Raw genomic sequence first — 14208 nt, 5'->3', positions numbered from 1 at the left:
ACTTGTGATCTCTCTGTCAAATAAATAAATAAAAATCTTAAAAAAAGAAAAAAAAAAGTAAATCCCCATGTACCGTTCTGGAGAATTCTAAAGTACAAACATAGAACATGTTACCCTAAACGTAAACATGCCATCCAACACAAATATAAAAATGAAAAAAAAAAATCCAAGAGTACCTAATTCACCCTTTTGTTCAGTATTAAGCCTGTGAGTACCTACTAGGCTACTGGGCCATGGGTTCCTCTGATGTTCTTCCTTTAATTCTAGTTATTTCCCTTCCAGCCTCTGCCTAGTACTACAGTTTATCTGTGTCCAAAACCTTCCACCTAAATCCTATCCAGGTTGTCTGTCATGATATTAGTGTCACATTCCCCAGGAACCATCTGGGAAAGGTTGAAATGCCTCAGAAGATTATTATATGCTTGCCATGAGCTCTATACAGAGTACCTATACTTCTGGCATTTTCCCAGGGGTCGAAGGCCAACCAGTGACAAGAGACTTTGCAAGTGACCCAACTCACTTTGCTTTGCAGAGAAAGCTGAACCTTCTAGAAGAAAGCATCTCTATCCTAGGAAAAAAATATTTTCACAGCTAAGTAGTTCCTCTTTTCTCCTCTTAACTGCCATCTTCTGAAGGTTGTACCTTCCTGCATTCTTCTATAGGAGGATTATTAGGCTTCTCTCCTGAAACCAGGATAAAGTCACTGTCTATAGTGCTAAATCATAGTGTTCAAAGTCTAATGGTAAGAGAAGTTGTCCATCGTAAACTTTGACACTAGGTCAGGGACTTTTCTCACCTTGTGCTTTCAGGCAGGGCAGTCTTGGAGTTGGGTGCTATTAACAATGATCATTATATTGTTTTTATCTGAAGGAATAATCCACAAAGAATTAGAATAAACAAAGGGGAATAAAACCTTAAGGGTATCAATTTTAATATCTTCGAAAAACAAAAATTCCAACTCCAAACCATCTAATTCCAAAATGCCACAATACAGAGAGGGAAGAGCTGAAGCTTCAGTAAAAGAATTGTGAAAAGTCTTACTTTAAAAACTTAGGGATAGAGAACACCCTCTATACTGAATATTTTGGAGGTATCCTATTCTTCCAGAACCCAGAGGAGAAGCATCAGTTAAATAGCAAGACACTTTTGCAGAAATATTGAAACAAACAAGAAGGAGTTTTATTTTGGAAATACACTCTTTAGAGATAAATTTGGCTTCCATTTTCCATATCTAGGTGCATCCAACAAGATACAAAAACAAACAAAACAACAAAACAAAGACCCACGACATTATGTACAGAGCTCTAAAATGAGCTGTGAATATCTACAAGAACTAGCATATGCTCTTTGTGAAGGGATGTACTTGTGTGGCTTTCTACAGTTCTCAGTCCTCAAGAAGAAGGGTTAACTCCCCAGGGCTGCAGGTACGGCTGCAGCAGGGGAAGAGCTGGGGTCTGTAAGGGGTTGGGGGGTGCAACCCCTGGGTGAGAGGCGTGGAGAGGTGTCTGGGGAGGGGAGCAGCGGCGGCATGGGACACATCCTGGGCTTCTCTAGAAGTCCTGCCGCGGGGTGTGAGTCAGGCTGTGCCGCCGCAGATCACAGTTTCGCCTGAACACTTTGCCGCACTGCTCGCAGCTGTAGGGCTTGATGTCTGTATGGGTGAGAAGGTGAGTTTTCAGATTACTTCTCTGATTAAAGGTTCTTCCACATGTGGGACATTTGTGTGGAGATTCCTGTTCAGATGTGAAGCAAGCAAAGGATTAATCCTTCACACCACCACCGCACCCTTCTCAATAGTTTCTGTCTTATCGGTATCACAAGCGTTAACATAACACGCGCACGACAACAAAAGAGGGGACTTGCAGGAACAAATCTGGCTCCTAATCCTCCAATCGCGAAAACACAGGCGCAGGCACACATAGGGGCCCCCGATTACACTGATAACTGCTGGTGGCCACCCCGGTGGGCTTTGTGATTTCCAGGTCTTTACATTTCATCACCGTGTCACAGGCAGGAAAAGGAGGAAGGAAAAACTCTAATCCTCTCTTAAGGAACGACATTCTCCCGGGCAATAAGGCTTCTCTTTGCTGGAAAATTAAACTATTCCTCAATGTTCAGAAAACTACAAATTATGAGGCCCCTGGGAGAAAGAGCATATGGGATTTCACCATGCCTCCATTATCAAAATTACCTTTATTTCCTCCCAAAAGCTTTAAATGCAGGGCAGATCAGATGGGGGAAAAATTAATTCTAAAATTAGGATTTAGAATACAGAGAATGGTCTTTTCTTTAAGAAAAATATAATCATGTTTTGTGTTAAGTAAGATTAAATTTGGGGGGGGGATTATAAAAAAGTTGAGTGCTGTTTTCCCCACCTAGAAAACTAAATCTAAACAGAGCCTTTTAAGAGAAAGAGTCTGCCATGAAACACCTTCGTAAGGAGAAAAAAAATCATAAAACGAAACCAGCCATTGTCTTTAAACAAGAAAACAAACTTACCTGCATATGTAAAGTTTTGTGAACTGCTAGAGTTCTAGACTGACAAAATCCTTTCCCACACTCCTGACATTTGAAAGGTTTTTCTTTGGAATGGATATACCTGTAAATCAATATAAGGTTTCATTGAAATGGTTTTATGACCACGGTGAGGAGTTTCTTTTGACAGTTACTCAAGAGGAAGTCGTGAAAAGACAAAAGAAACGGGAGTCCCATTATTTATGTTTTCAGATTGTGTTTTTTCCCCCCTGTGTAATTCTGTTTATGGTTAACCTCAACTAACAGATTCTTCCAAACATTCACCGAAGGCTGGCTTTATCTACACTTGATCGCCCTCTCTGGCTGTATTCTGGAGCTCAAAATCCTGCTAAATGTGTCCTTCCTGGTCTCTTCGGCTTTCTTTGGTACTTAAACTGGCCAAATCAGGACGTTAGGCAAGGTGGAATTCAGGGCAACTGATTTTTAGCAAATCCCTAAATAGCCAAGGAAGATCCCAACCGAAGTTCTAACCCTGTGGAACAGCAGGCAGAGTCCAGAGAGAAGATAAACCAGCCCTTCTCCTGGGAGGTTTTCACCCAATGAAAACACTTACGTTATAGTATTTCTTCAGTTGCCGTTTAGGAATGCAGAGTTTAAGGTCGTGGAAGGGTTGTGGGGAGCTGTTTCTAAATTCAGTGATCTCAAGACCCTCATAAATAAAATAAAATAAAGTTTGCCTTGGCAGGCTCTGGGGTGCACCTGGGGGTGGGGAGATAGTGAAGGGAGGGAACCCAGTGAAGATGGCCTGAGAACATTAGAAATGGTCTGACTGCAACCTGGACTAATACCCACCATGGGGAGGTCTTTGGGGTCCCTGGGCTGTACCCTCTCCACCTCCCCAACAGCAACTGGGAGAAAACTGGGAAACAGATCCCAGGACCAAGACTAACCCACAAGATTGCAACTGCCCAAGGATGAGAAAAGGCCCTCCCGCATTCCAAACAAGGACTCCGGTAAGAGACAGCGGAGAAAAAAGGTAAATGTTCGGGATTAGTTGTAGCTGGCCGGGGAGGGCCTTTGGGGATATATTCTAGTTCAGAGGGGATTTTAGTGACCCTGGAATGTCTCTCAGGACTCAGTACTCTGGCCAAAGTCGTTTTCCCTTCCAAGGCCAACCTCTTTCCCCACCTCACCTGTGATCCCGCAGGTGATCTTGCCTCCGGAAGGCCTTGTGGCAGATGTCACACGTGTATGGCCTCTCATCCGTGTGGGTCCTCTCGTGGATGAGCAAGTTGTAGGATTTGGTAAAGTGTCTGCCGCAAAACTTGCAGATAAACTCTTTTTTCGTTTTGGAGGGCAACCTCCCTCGGGAAGGCTTTCTGTCCGGAGTCAATTTACTGAGCCCTGAGATGGGGCTACCCAGCCCCGGGCTCAGCTTGGTCAGGTCTCCCATCTTAGGGGGATCCTCTTGCGTGGCGGCCACCGCCAAGTTGGCAAAGTCAAAACGGGGCCGATCCTTGTGCAGGGCTGGGAGGACGTGGGCAATGGCTCCCTGCTTGGGGTGGAAGAGGTGGGTGGTAAAGGGCAGAGCCGGGAAAGGGAATCGCGCGTCCACGAGGCCCTGCGCCGCCGCCATCTCGGTGATGGTGGAGCGGGTGATCTCGTGCACGTTGGGGTACCCCAGTGTCCAGTGGTTCATGTGCATGGTCTGCACGGCGCTGAGACCGTACAGGCCCTGCAGGTGGTCCACCGCGGCGGGAAAGGTGTTCACGGCCTGCAGGAAGGAGTAATTGGTGAGCTGCAGCGACGGGTGTAGCGGGATGGGCGCCGGCAGGGCCTTGCTCCCCATTCTCCCGGTGGTTGGGGGGCGGAGGGAACCGCCCCTTTCTTCCAGGACTCGGAGGCAGGTGGGCGTGGGGCTCCGGTGAAAACCCAGAGAGGCAACAGCACGCAGAGCGAACCCTAAAAATGGCAGGGGAAGAGAGGGAGAATTGTGACTATTATCTAAGCCCCCTCGGCCCACCCTTTGGCGCCAGCAAGGGTTACCACACCTTCCTTCAAAGTCTTCCTACCCACTCTACTCCGGGGTCCCCAAAAGGAGTGGTGAGGGAACAGCAGAGCGCCTGCCAGGCGAGTCAGCACGGAGCTCGGCCCCGGGGCCAGGGTGTCAGACGCGGCAGGAAGTGGCCTTCTGGCGAGCGGGTGCCCCGCACCCCAGCAGCCTTTATGTGGGCGCCTACAGGAAGGTCGGAATGCCAGCACGCAAGGAACGGGAGAAAGAAAGGTGGGGGGGGGGGCGGGGAGGAGTCGTGCAGCAGAGGCAGCACCCACTTCACCCCAACCACCCCACCCTGTGCGGAGAAGCTCCGGCAAACCCGACGGCCAGCCGAGACACCAGCACCCGCAGGCCTGCGGCCGAGTCTCTGTTGCCGGGGCGCTTCCGAGCTCCCAGGGGAATGACGTGGAGGGTCCCTCCTAGCCCCCTGTGGCTGCTCCTCCTGCAGCGCCCCCAGCCCGCTGCCCCTCCCCGCGGTCGCCTTTCCCGCGCTTACCCCCGCCGCGCCGCGATTGCCGCAGCGCAGCCCCCGTGCGTTCTGCGCTGCAGGGCCCTCGGGCCCTCGGAGGGGCCAGTCTCGCCCCGCGCTGACCTCGGACGTTTTCTTTTTCCTTCCTCTGCCTCAGTCCCATTTATCAGCGGTGACGGGCCACAGGAAAGAAAAGTGACACCTCGGGGGCCGGGTTCAGCCTGGAATTGCCCCCTCCTCCTTCCCAGGGGCCGTTCCCTCCCACCCCCCACCAAGATCCCTTCCAGATGGTTCAGGCTCCCAGGGGGTGAGTTGCGGTGGTGTGGAATAGGGGCGGGTGGGCGGAGAACCTCCCTGAGGCCCGAACCCCTTCTCCCAGACTGAGTGCCAAGCTCTCGGGAGGCCGGAGCGGCTTCCCAGCCTGGCATTAGGAGCCGCTCCTGCACCGGCGAGGCCTCCGGGGAAGAACAGAGAGGAGTGGAGGGGCGAGTAGGCGCCCTGAGGAGGCACAGGAAAGGGGCAGCCAAGGAGCCACAGCGATCGATCGTTTGAGGAGGTACAGTGCGTCTTTGACCGCCAGGAGGAGGGTCGTTGATCTGCTCCGAGACGTGGGCGGCCTGGGGCCTAAGCAGGGTGCAAGCACTCGCATCTCTCTGCCCCCCAAATAACAACAGAGAGGTCTGATTTCAGACTCAGGTTCCCCAGGACACCTCACCTGCATTCAGGGTGGGCCCACCTTTGCCCACTTCAGCTGCCTTTTAGCAATGGTTCTGCCAGCTCTGCGGACCTGGGCCTTGCCTCTGAGGGCAGCTCCCCAGGTGCGGGACTCACAGTTAAGTGCTTTCCCTGGAAAGGGGGCCGGCAGGCCGGTTAGAGCCAAAGACCTTTCAGCCTAGCTTTTGAACCCAGCGGGAAGGTGGGAAGGTTTGTCCAGTCTCTAACCCTCATCATCTACCCCTTTAGTTGTCTGAATCTTCTATAGGGCGCTGTGAAGTGTTGCCCGGGGCTCCTAGGGCTGACCTGGGGGACGCGCTAATGACACAGCGCTCTGACAAGGCAGAATTTTGTCCTCTCAGTGAGGCTCACACCTTCTCCCCCTCCTCTTCTGTTTGGAATGCTCAGAGACAGGGATTTATTAATGAACCGCTTCTGCCTCGTGGTATTTGGTCTGGGAGTTCAGACTGGAAGTTAATGAGAGGTGTGTAACAGTCAGAGGGGCTCAGTCAGACCATTCAACCGAAACTGTAAACCTCCATTAGTAATAAATTTTCCCACCACAAATCACGATTCATTTTTGTTCAGTGGCAACCCTCAAGCCCTCCTAGAAAGGCAGGAAAAAAAAGGTACCAACATTCATGGTAATCTATCTGATTATTCCCTCTTCCATCAAAATAGTAAGTTATGCTTTTATTTCCTTCTTTTTGTGTAATGAGGATTTTCCGGAGAGTCAAAATATTATCTTCTCCCTAGAGTTAAAAAGTGGTCTCCCCCATAGAGAGGAAACTGAAATTAATATTTGGGTATATTCCCAGACTAGATTTCTTAGAAATAAATACAGGAGGCAAAGTATGACTCCTACCTCTGTTATGGGGGGGTTGGGGGGAGAGGGTGTCAATTGGAGGAATATCCCACCTGTGATTTCCATTTTACGTGCACAAAGTGAAATCTGCCCTAAACGTTACATGTTAATTCTGCCAGCAGAAAGTTGAATGCCATCTCCCTTCCCTTTTCTTCAAATGGTTTATAACACAAAAGTTAGCAACTCTATTACAGTTCAGCTCAAAGTGGCACAAAAGTGTATCTCATAGTAATTTGCAGGACAGAGATCTTCTTCATAGAGGAACAGCAAATCCTTGGTGACTTCAACCCTTTTAGAAATAGAACAACTCTAAATATTCACCAAACACTTTTGCCATAAATAATTACAGAATTTAGATTTCCACTCTTCTACTGAGTTGCTGGAAATGTATGTCAAAAGATATTTTAAGTCCACGCAAAAGATCTAAAGTACTTTCGTTTTGTCTAGAGTTGAGCATGTAATTCCCACACTGAGTTTCAGGCAATAACAGCGGTCATCATCCTTTGCTGTCAATTCTCCACTACCCCTTTTCCGACCATTGGTTACTTTTAATTTTACAAGGAAGGAACCAATGAAGACATTAATATTTCAGTGGAACTGAGACTAGTTTTCTCTCATCAGTCTTCTTCATAGGGATTTCCAGGCATATACAGAAGTTTTGTAAAATTTAGTTCACTGGTTGTCAACAAGTAAAAAAAAAAAAAAAAAAAAAAAAAAAAAGTGTACATAACTAATTTCAGTTCAGTGAAGCTTTCAAAACATTGAAGAAAAAAAGGTACGCGGTAATTTGATAGAGTCTTGCTCTTTGGTAATGCTGTTATTACACTGAGTTATCTAAATATAATATACAGTCAGGGGTCATCTGCTAAAACCTGTGGTTGGTGTGAGAGAAATGACTGATGGATCCATAGACTCGCTGAATTTCAGCCCAAGCCACAGTGGAATTTTGCATAAATCCGAGCGAAAGTCTTAGTAGATCTAAGGAGATCATTTAAAAAGTAATAATGATGGCCAGCTTGGATCAGGTGAACAGAGGAAAACGGCCGCGAAGTTCCTGCCCCTTCGCAGCGCCTCTGCCTTCCCAAGGAGTTAATTAAATTAAGATGCCTTCCGCATAATCTGGGTTCTGTTTCTCTCAGCTCCCTCGCTCCCCCTGCGTGAGTAATTTTCTTGTTCTGCTCGGGACTGCAGTTCGTTCAGCAGAGAAAGTAGCTGTCTGTGCCGTTTCGCTGCGGGAAACGCCAACCCTCTTTTGTTCTCTGCTAACAGGTAGGGAGACAGATCTCGCGCTCCCTCCACAAACACCTTTTTCTCCCTCCTTCCTGCAAACACCAGTCCTTTCTCTGTAGCACTTACTCGAGAATCTAAGAGTTTAAACCCCAGGGGAATTTGCCTTCTGCATCCCACCCCCCCTCGCCCTAGGTCTGGAGGGTGGGAGGGGGAAATCAAAAGGCCAGCAACAAGGTTGAAGAAATTACCTAGGTCTGAACTATTATTACTTCCTTCTTGAAACGCGCCGGCTAGGCAGGCAGTGTGAGCCCCGGCGCGTTGGCGCTGCGCTGCGCTGCCACGCCTGCCCCGGGACGGGTGGACCAGGAATACTACGGCCCGTCGGAAACACCACGGGATCAGGGGGTTTTATCTCAGCATACGTCGATCAGCTTTTATAAGAAGCCTTGCTGAATGCTTAGATTAAATGTCGCAAAACAAAACTAAAAACAGTACATAAAAGTGTGTGTCCTTAAGTGTTAGGCGGGAGTGGAGCGCGGGGGATCCGATACAGTGAGAAACACAATGCCCCAAGGTTGCATCCGTACGATTTCTTTTCACAATTTCTGAACGTGCGGCACGCCTGACCGAGAAGCTGAGTGTCCCCTGCACCCCCTGCACCCTTTCTTCCTTAAGGCGGCTGCAGCTCCTTCTCAGAGCGGACACTCACCTCCCTCTGAAGGGTCCGCCCGGGCAGCGCCGATCAGACCCGGCCCAGGTGGTGAGGCGCGGAGCTCGGAAAGGTCATTGGGTCCACGCGGGGCAAACTTCTTTTTCCGAGCGGAATCCCGGGAGCCGCGGACATGATCTGGAGGACGGCGAGCAGCAAAAGCGAGAGCGGATCCCAGCCTTCGTCCGGGTCCTTGGACGTGGAGTTGGTAAAGCTCGGGGGTTGTTGGAGCCGAAGCTCAGCGCTCGCCCGGAACCCCGCGCCTCCGCGAGCCTCTCGCCGCCGACTCCGGGTAAGGTCGGAGCCCGCAGTCTCGCAGGGCCATCACCCTCCAGCAGCGAGCGCTCCGAGCTCTGTCCCGCCCGCGTCCCTCCCCAGGCTGCTCGCGGCCAGGAGTCCCGGGCTTTAGTAGCAGCCCCGCCTCCCCTTCGCGCGGGCGTCCAGCGGCAGCGCGGGGCCCACGGAGCCTGGCTCCGCCTCCGCGCCCGGCGCCCGCTAATGGTCCACTCTGTTTACTTGTGTTTGGATAGCAACTGAGTCTTAAAGGCACAGGTTTCCTCGAGGTTTCCCTGCTCCAGAGATGAGCCGAAGGTGACTCAGTTCAAAACTCACACATAAGCAAAGCCCACCCCCTTTTCCTTCTCGGTGCCACTTTTCCTTATACTGTTAGAAACTGAACAGCGGGTTCTCTGCTTCCTGAGACCCTGCAGAGAAACCCAAAGAGCATTTTGTAGTCTTATTTGACGCTCTCGCCAGCTTAATTTCCACATCTTAACACGTTTAATATAACCATCTTTTTCGTACAGTAAAGTCAATCAGTGCTAGACTGGATTCTCCAAAATGTATCACATTTCCCTCAATTTTAAATACAGCTTTGTACATACTTTTTGTCAATTATGACAATATCTGCAGTCTGCTTTTGTTTGCTGTTTTCAAAACGAAGTTTGTTTTTAGAGGTGACAATTGACTAATTCCGTAATTACTGCAAAGACATACTTGGGATTCCCCCAGAAGAAATTTCTTCCAACATTTAAGGTTTATTCAGTCAAGGTACATTTTATAAGCAGTAAACCAACTTGGTCAAAGGGTGGGCATCTGCAACCCATTGGCAAACAATAAAGACTCCATCTGGAATGGGTGAAGAACAGTCATTTTAAAATTTTAGGAAAATTCTCTTGTAGCTTCTCAAACATGTTCATCTCCATTCCCAGCCCAAAACAAAAAACAAAAACAAAAACAAAAAAGAAACACTTCATTGCTCAGTCTCGAGGAAAGGTAATCGAATTTGGTGTAGATACATTTTACAGGTTCTTCTAAAGGCTTGGTCCTGTGTGAGTCTAACTGCAGAACGCACTTCAGCTATGCTGTAAGTAGGGTGATCAAGTGACAGAAAGGGAAAGACACACTCATTTAACAGCCTCTTTCCAGATGAGAACTGAGAGAACAACATTGAGCAAAACGCCCTTCGTCCCAGACGAGTCACTAGAGGGGATTTGCGTTAACCCCTGGCAAGTTCACACTTTGAGGGGCGCAAATCTTCCAGCCAAAATGCTGTACAATATAAGTGTTCCGTCAAAAGATGGTTTTGGATGTGCAGCCCCAAAGGACAATTAAAATAATCTCATCATGCGGGGGTAGTGGATGAATATAAGCAGAAGACTAAAACTTGTCAAAAGGTTAACCAGTGACTGCTGAGCCAAGCAGAAGCTACGAGATATTATTTTATTAATATACAATTCCTTCTATTTTACGTATGCCCAGATGGATAGAATTTTTCGTTCCTTTGGTAAAAGGTAATCCAGGGATTGTAGATCCTTTTTTCCTTTCTTTCCAATTTCAGTTCTCGAAGGTTAAAAAGTGAGCTTGGGATGGAGACCCTCGTGTTTAATATATTTCAGTATTTAAATGCTTAAAAAGCAGATTTGACAAACAGTATGGAAGTAGCAGAATGCCTAAGAATTCAGGGGTTTCAAAAAACAAAACAAAACAGGTTTTCCCTAGTGGGTTCTATAGGGGTGCTTTCATTTCAGCGCTCAGTCCTGAGCTCCAACTACCGGGATGCCTGTGGTCCCCTCTCTCTAACCACCTCATTCCTTCCGCAGCTTTTCTCAATTTGGAAAATTTGGAGGGAACTTTCTCTTCTTTCAGATCCCTAGGACACACACTCGCGGGGTGGTGACCTGAAGAGTGTTTCTACGCTTCGTATTTCCTCTTCCAAAGTGGAAGCAACTTCCCAGCGGCAGGTTTCACACCTTCCCACCCTGTACGTGTGTGCGCGAGGAACCGTCTGCTTTTCCTGCGGGGTGGACAGAATTTCTAACCAGGCACGATCTGCACCTCTTTCCGCAAACCTTCTGAGCCCAGGTTTTTTCCTAAACGTGTTTGCCTCGCCCACCCCCGCTTGCCAAGGTCCACAGTGGAGTCTGGGCTACGTTGGCCCGAGGGCTGCTGTTCAAAGGTAGGAAAGAGTCCACAGGTTCGGGCTTTGGGGCGGGTAGCACCTCTGCAGCCTCCAGGCCCGCACCCGGCAGGTGCGCGCCTCAGGCCCGGACGGAGCCTGAGGCTGAGATCCTCGCGGCACTGCACGCAGGGCTTTCTCCGGCCACCTTCGCACCCACCTCGGGCGGGCCCTTGAGTTTCTCCAGGCTCAGCCCCGCGAGCCCCTTGCTCACCCCGGCGGCTAGAGCGCACTCATTGTGGCGCCCACCCAGGAGCAGCCTCACCCGCCAGACTCCCCCAGAGACAACGCTCCGCTGGAAAGATAGGCCACCCGGCCCACGGCGAGTTGTGGGGTCCGGGTGTGTGGAGAGGGAAATCCTGGGAGCCTATAGCGGCCCAGTTGCTGCCGGGGATCTGCATCTCTGCTGCAGCCGCCCCACTCCCTCCGCGCACCCTCGGGAGCTGTGCCCCCGCTTCACTCTGACATTTCCGCGGCCACGGTCATCTGCTGTCCTCGCTCTGAGTTCTGGGTTTTCGACACCAAGGACACTTCCAGGGAAATGGCTAACAGACTGACGAGAGGCGCGGGAACAGTTGCTGTTCCAACCCGAACTGCCGAAAGTTTCCGCCCCCGGAGGACGGGGTGAAGGCCCGAGAGAGGAAACGCAGAGCTGGAGTAGGAGGGGTCCGACAGAGTAGGCCCCTCCAGCCCGCGCCCTGGCCCACCCAGGAGGCTCTGCCAGTTGAGCAACGAGCAGGTGTCAGACAACAGGCTTCTTGCAGATGATTCCGAATCTCTCCCACTCTGACTGCGCACTGCGGTTATCCCCAAAATGTTTACCCTTTCAGACACAAATGATGAAAACCCCATCTTTTTCTCCAGGGATTTCAGCTGCCATTCTTTCTGAGGGCTTGCCTCCCTTTTCCCTAGCCTTCCTCAGGCTCTTTAGGGCGGGGACCCTGTGCATTTGAACCTCCGGCACGGTTTGCCGCTTTTCCTAGATCCCGGAGGAGCTAGAAGCCCAGCTCTTCTCTGGGTGTGTGTGCTGCAGGCCCGAAGTAGAGACGAGGCCCGCGAAAACCTAGAGGAGGATCGCGGGCACTGGTCTCAGAACTGAGGGTGTGGAACAGGAACCAAAAGACTAAGAATTTTATCTTTTAGAAAAGTATGTTCCAGTGGGCGCGGTACGCTGGGATGGGATGGGAAAGCGCGGCCGCGGGCAGAGCTCCGCGGGCCGCGGGAAGAGCCGCAGCGCCCCCTGGAGGCAAGTGCCGAGCACTACCCGGCGCAGGCGCCGGGGGCAGTCACAGGCAGCCGGCTTCGCGGTGTGGGTGCTTAGCCATCCAGCTACCCCGCGGGCGGTTGGATTCCTTCACCTCCACCTGGGCCCCTTTGCTGCGGATGAAGAGTCCTGAGCGCTGCAGGGTTGCTGGAGAGAAGGCCTTGGCCTGCTGTCAGGGCCAACAAGCCCCTCTACCTCCACCGTTGGGGCCTTGATGTGCCCCCCCCCGCCCCCACAGCGACTGCTTGCCTGGCGGAATTTTCCAAGGCGAGTTATCGGGCTCATCGCGCCGTTCCGGGAGACTCTGGCTTTTGCGGGGCAGGGAAAGACCCCAGTTCTGACCCCGGCGCAGGGAGGTCGAGAGCGGTCCGGCGCTCATGAGCTCAGATTCCAGTAGATTCCAAGGCCTCGGACACTGTCCCTGTGGGAGAGGCAAGAGAGGTTTCTCTGGGGGCCGTGTTAGGAAAGCTGACCCACCCCCCCTACTACTTACGCTTCCTCCTACCCCATCATTTGAAGCCCTGTCGGGAATGGGTCTCCTGGACCGGCCATGCTCTCCTTAAGCCCGAAAGCGAGAAGAGGCGTCTGGCAAGGCGCCTGGATAGCGCGCGAGCCTTGCGGGGGCGGAGCGGTGGGGGGACCTGAGGACCCCCTCGCCGCTTCCAGCCATCCAATCCCTGGGCCCAGCCACCTCCTGAATGGACCCAGGCGGCTCAGCCTCAGGCACCAGAGGCCGGCCCAGCCTTGCGGGGCTCTTCTCTGGCGGCAGGAGGGCGAGGGATGCGTACTGGGCTCACTGGCGCTCTCCTGGCGCCTGTGCACCGCTGGGCTTCTCTCAGCGGGAGGCCGCAGGGCCCTTCCAGCCACCAACTTGCGTGGCAGCACGGGGGGCAGCTGCCTGCGAAGGCCTTAGACCGGGTCGGAAGGTTAGCCTTGGGGCCACAGCTGAGGTGGGCAAGCCAAGGGACAGACCCTCCTGGAAGCCTTGGTCCCTTCGGTGTTTGGCTTTCCCGAGGGGCGAAGCAGCAAGGCCCAGCGCGGAGTCCAGGCCGCCCCGCGATCCACCGCCCCTCTAGAGTCGCGTGATATTGCGAAGGCCCTGGCGCTGGAGAACTGCTCCGCGTCTTCAGGCTGCGCGGAGTCCGGAGAGGTGTCGTAGGCGGAGGCGGCGGTGGCTGGCAGAGGCCGGCAGCAGCGCGTGCTGGCACTGGCACGTGCTGGGCGCGAGTGGAGCTCCAAGGCCCTGAGGCAGGCGCCTCCAGCCAAGGGCACCGGCTTAGGCTCCCAGGATAGCGGGGACAGGGCGCTCTCCGCTCTGGGGGACGCCCCCACCCCCGCATCCCCTGGAAGCAGATCTCCTGCAGTTCGCCTCGAAAGAGAAAGCCAGGTCAAGTCGTATGCTTCCGAAGGACAGCTTTGACTTCAAGGTGATTTTCTAACGGAGCCCGTTGGTGTTCGTGACTAAAGGGACGTAAGCATCGGAGGACAAGACCCAGGAGCTTCCCAGGAGGGAAGACCCTGTGGCTGGTGCTCCTCTGGGACATCTCTGGGTGGGACATCTCCACCCACCTAACGTGGGACTGTCCCAGCCCTCAAATTCCGTCCGAAAAAGATCCATGAATGGAAAAGACTAGGACAGAATCTGCAAACCTATTCTTGTTAGGCTTTGACTTAAAAAGCAAACAAACAAGCAAACTTACCTGCCAACGCTTTAACATTAAGAAAACTCACATGAAAATCTTGATTTCTAATTCCTATGCGATAGTGAGCGAGCTGGAGCCTAGCAGCTGTGTTCTCGGTTCTCTATCGTCTGTTTTTTAAAACGTCTTGGATTGCCTTTGAGTTTCCTATACTCGCTGCAAAGGTCGTTTCTAGGGATCGGTCTAGGTGACTGTCAAGAACAGCAATTCTTAAAGTGTGGTCCAATAACATCAGCAACATCTGGAAACTTGTTAGAATGCAGATTCC

The 14208-nt window shown here is 51.6% G+C and overlaps 1 protein-coding gene across 6 annotated transcripts; it reads right to left on the bottom strand.

The window, feature by feature from the left end:
* Window positions 1-1157: 1157 nt before the first annotated feature.
* On the bottom strand, window positions 1158-8922 carry OSR2 (odd-skipped related transciption factor 2). 6 transcript variants are annotated; one of them, XM_013064790.2, is made up of 6 exons: window positions 8519-8922; window positions 5028-5846; window positions 4548-4711; window positions 3669-4437; window positions 2500-2599; window positions 1158-1733 (listed from the first exon to the last, which is right to left on the bottom strand). In XM_013064790.2, exons 2-6 carry the CDS (start codon window positions 5426-5428, stop codon window positions 1551-1553), a joined length of 1617 nt encoding a protein of 538 aa, XP_012920244.1. In that variant the 5' UTR covers window positions 5429-5846; window positions 8519-8922; the 3' UTR covers window positions 1158-1550. The 6 variants fall into 6 exon arrangements, with proteins under 6 accessions (XP_012920244.1, XP_012920245.1, XP_012920246.1 ...); XM_013064791.2 differs by lacking the exon at window positions 8519-8922 and having other exon boundaries at window positions 5028-5624; window positions 5716-8512; XM_013064792.2 differs by lacking the exon at window positions 5028-5846 and having other exon boundaries at window positions 8519-8920.
* Between the last annotated feature and the right edge of the window lie 5286 nt (window positions 8923-14208).

Source organism: Mustela putorius, unplaced genomic scaffold, assembly GCF_011764305.1.
Source record: "Mustela putorius furo isolate JIRA1106 unplaced genomic scaffold, ASM1176430v1.1 tig00000228_pilon_pilon_pilon, whole genome shotgun sequence".
Taxonomy (NCBI): Eukaryota; Metazoa; Chordata; class Mammalia; order Carnivora; family Mustelidae; genus Mustela; species Mustela putorius.
This window is presented reverse-complemented; position numbering and strand designations above follow the sequence as displayed.

Excerpts from the sequence above, each read along its gene's own strand:
- OSR2 (XM_013064790.2), bottom strand. The coding sequence starts at position 5,428 with ATGCCAGGCTGGGAAGCCGCTCCGGCCTCCCGAGAGCTTGGCACTCAG. Across the intron at positions 4,712-5,027 it reads GCAATCGCGGCGCGGCGGGG|GCGCCCACATAAAGGCTGCT; the intron begins GTAAGCGCGGGA and ends ACCTTCCTGTAG. Across the intron at positions 2,600-3,668 it reads GATCACCTGCGGGATCACAG|GTATATCCATTCCAAAGAAA; the intron begins GTGAGGTGGGGA and ends ATTGATTTACAG.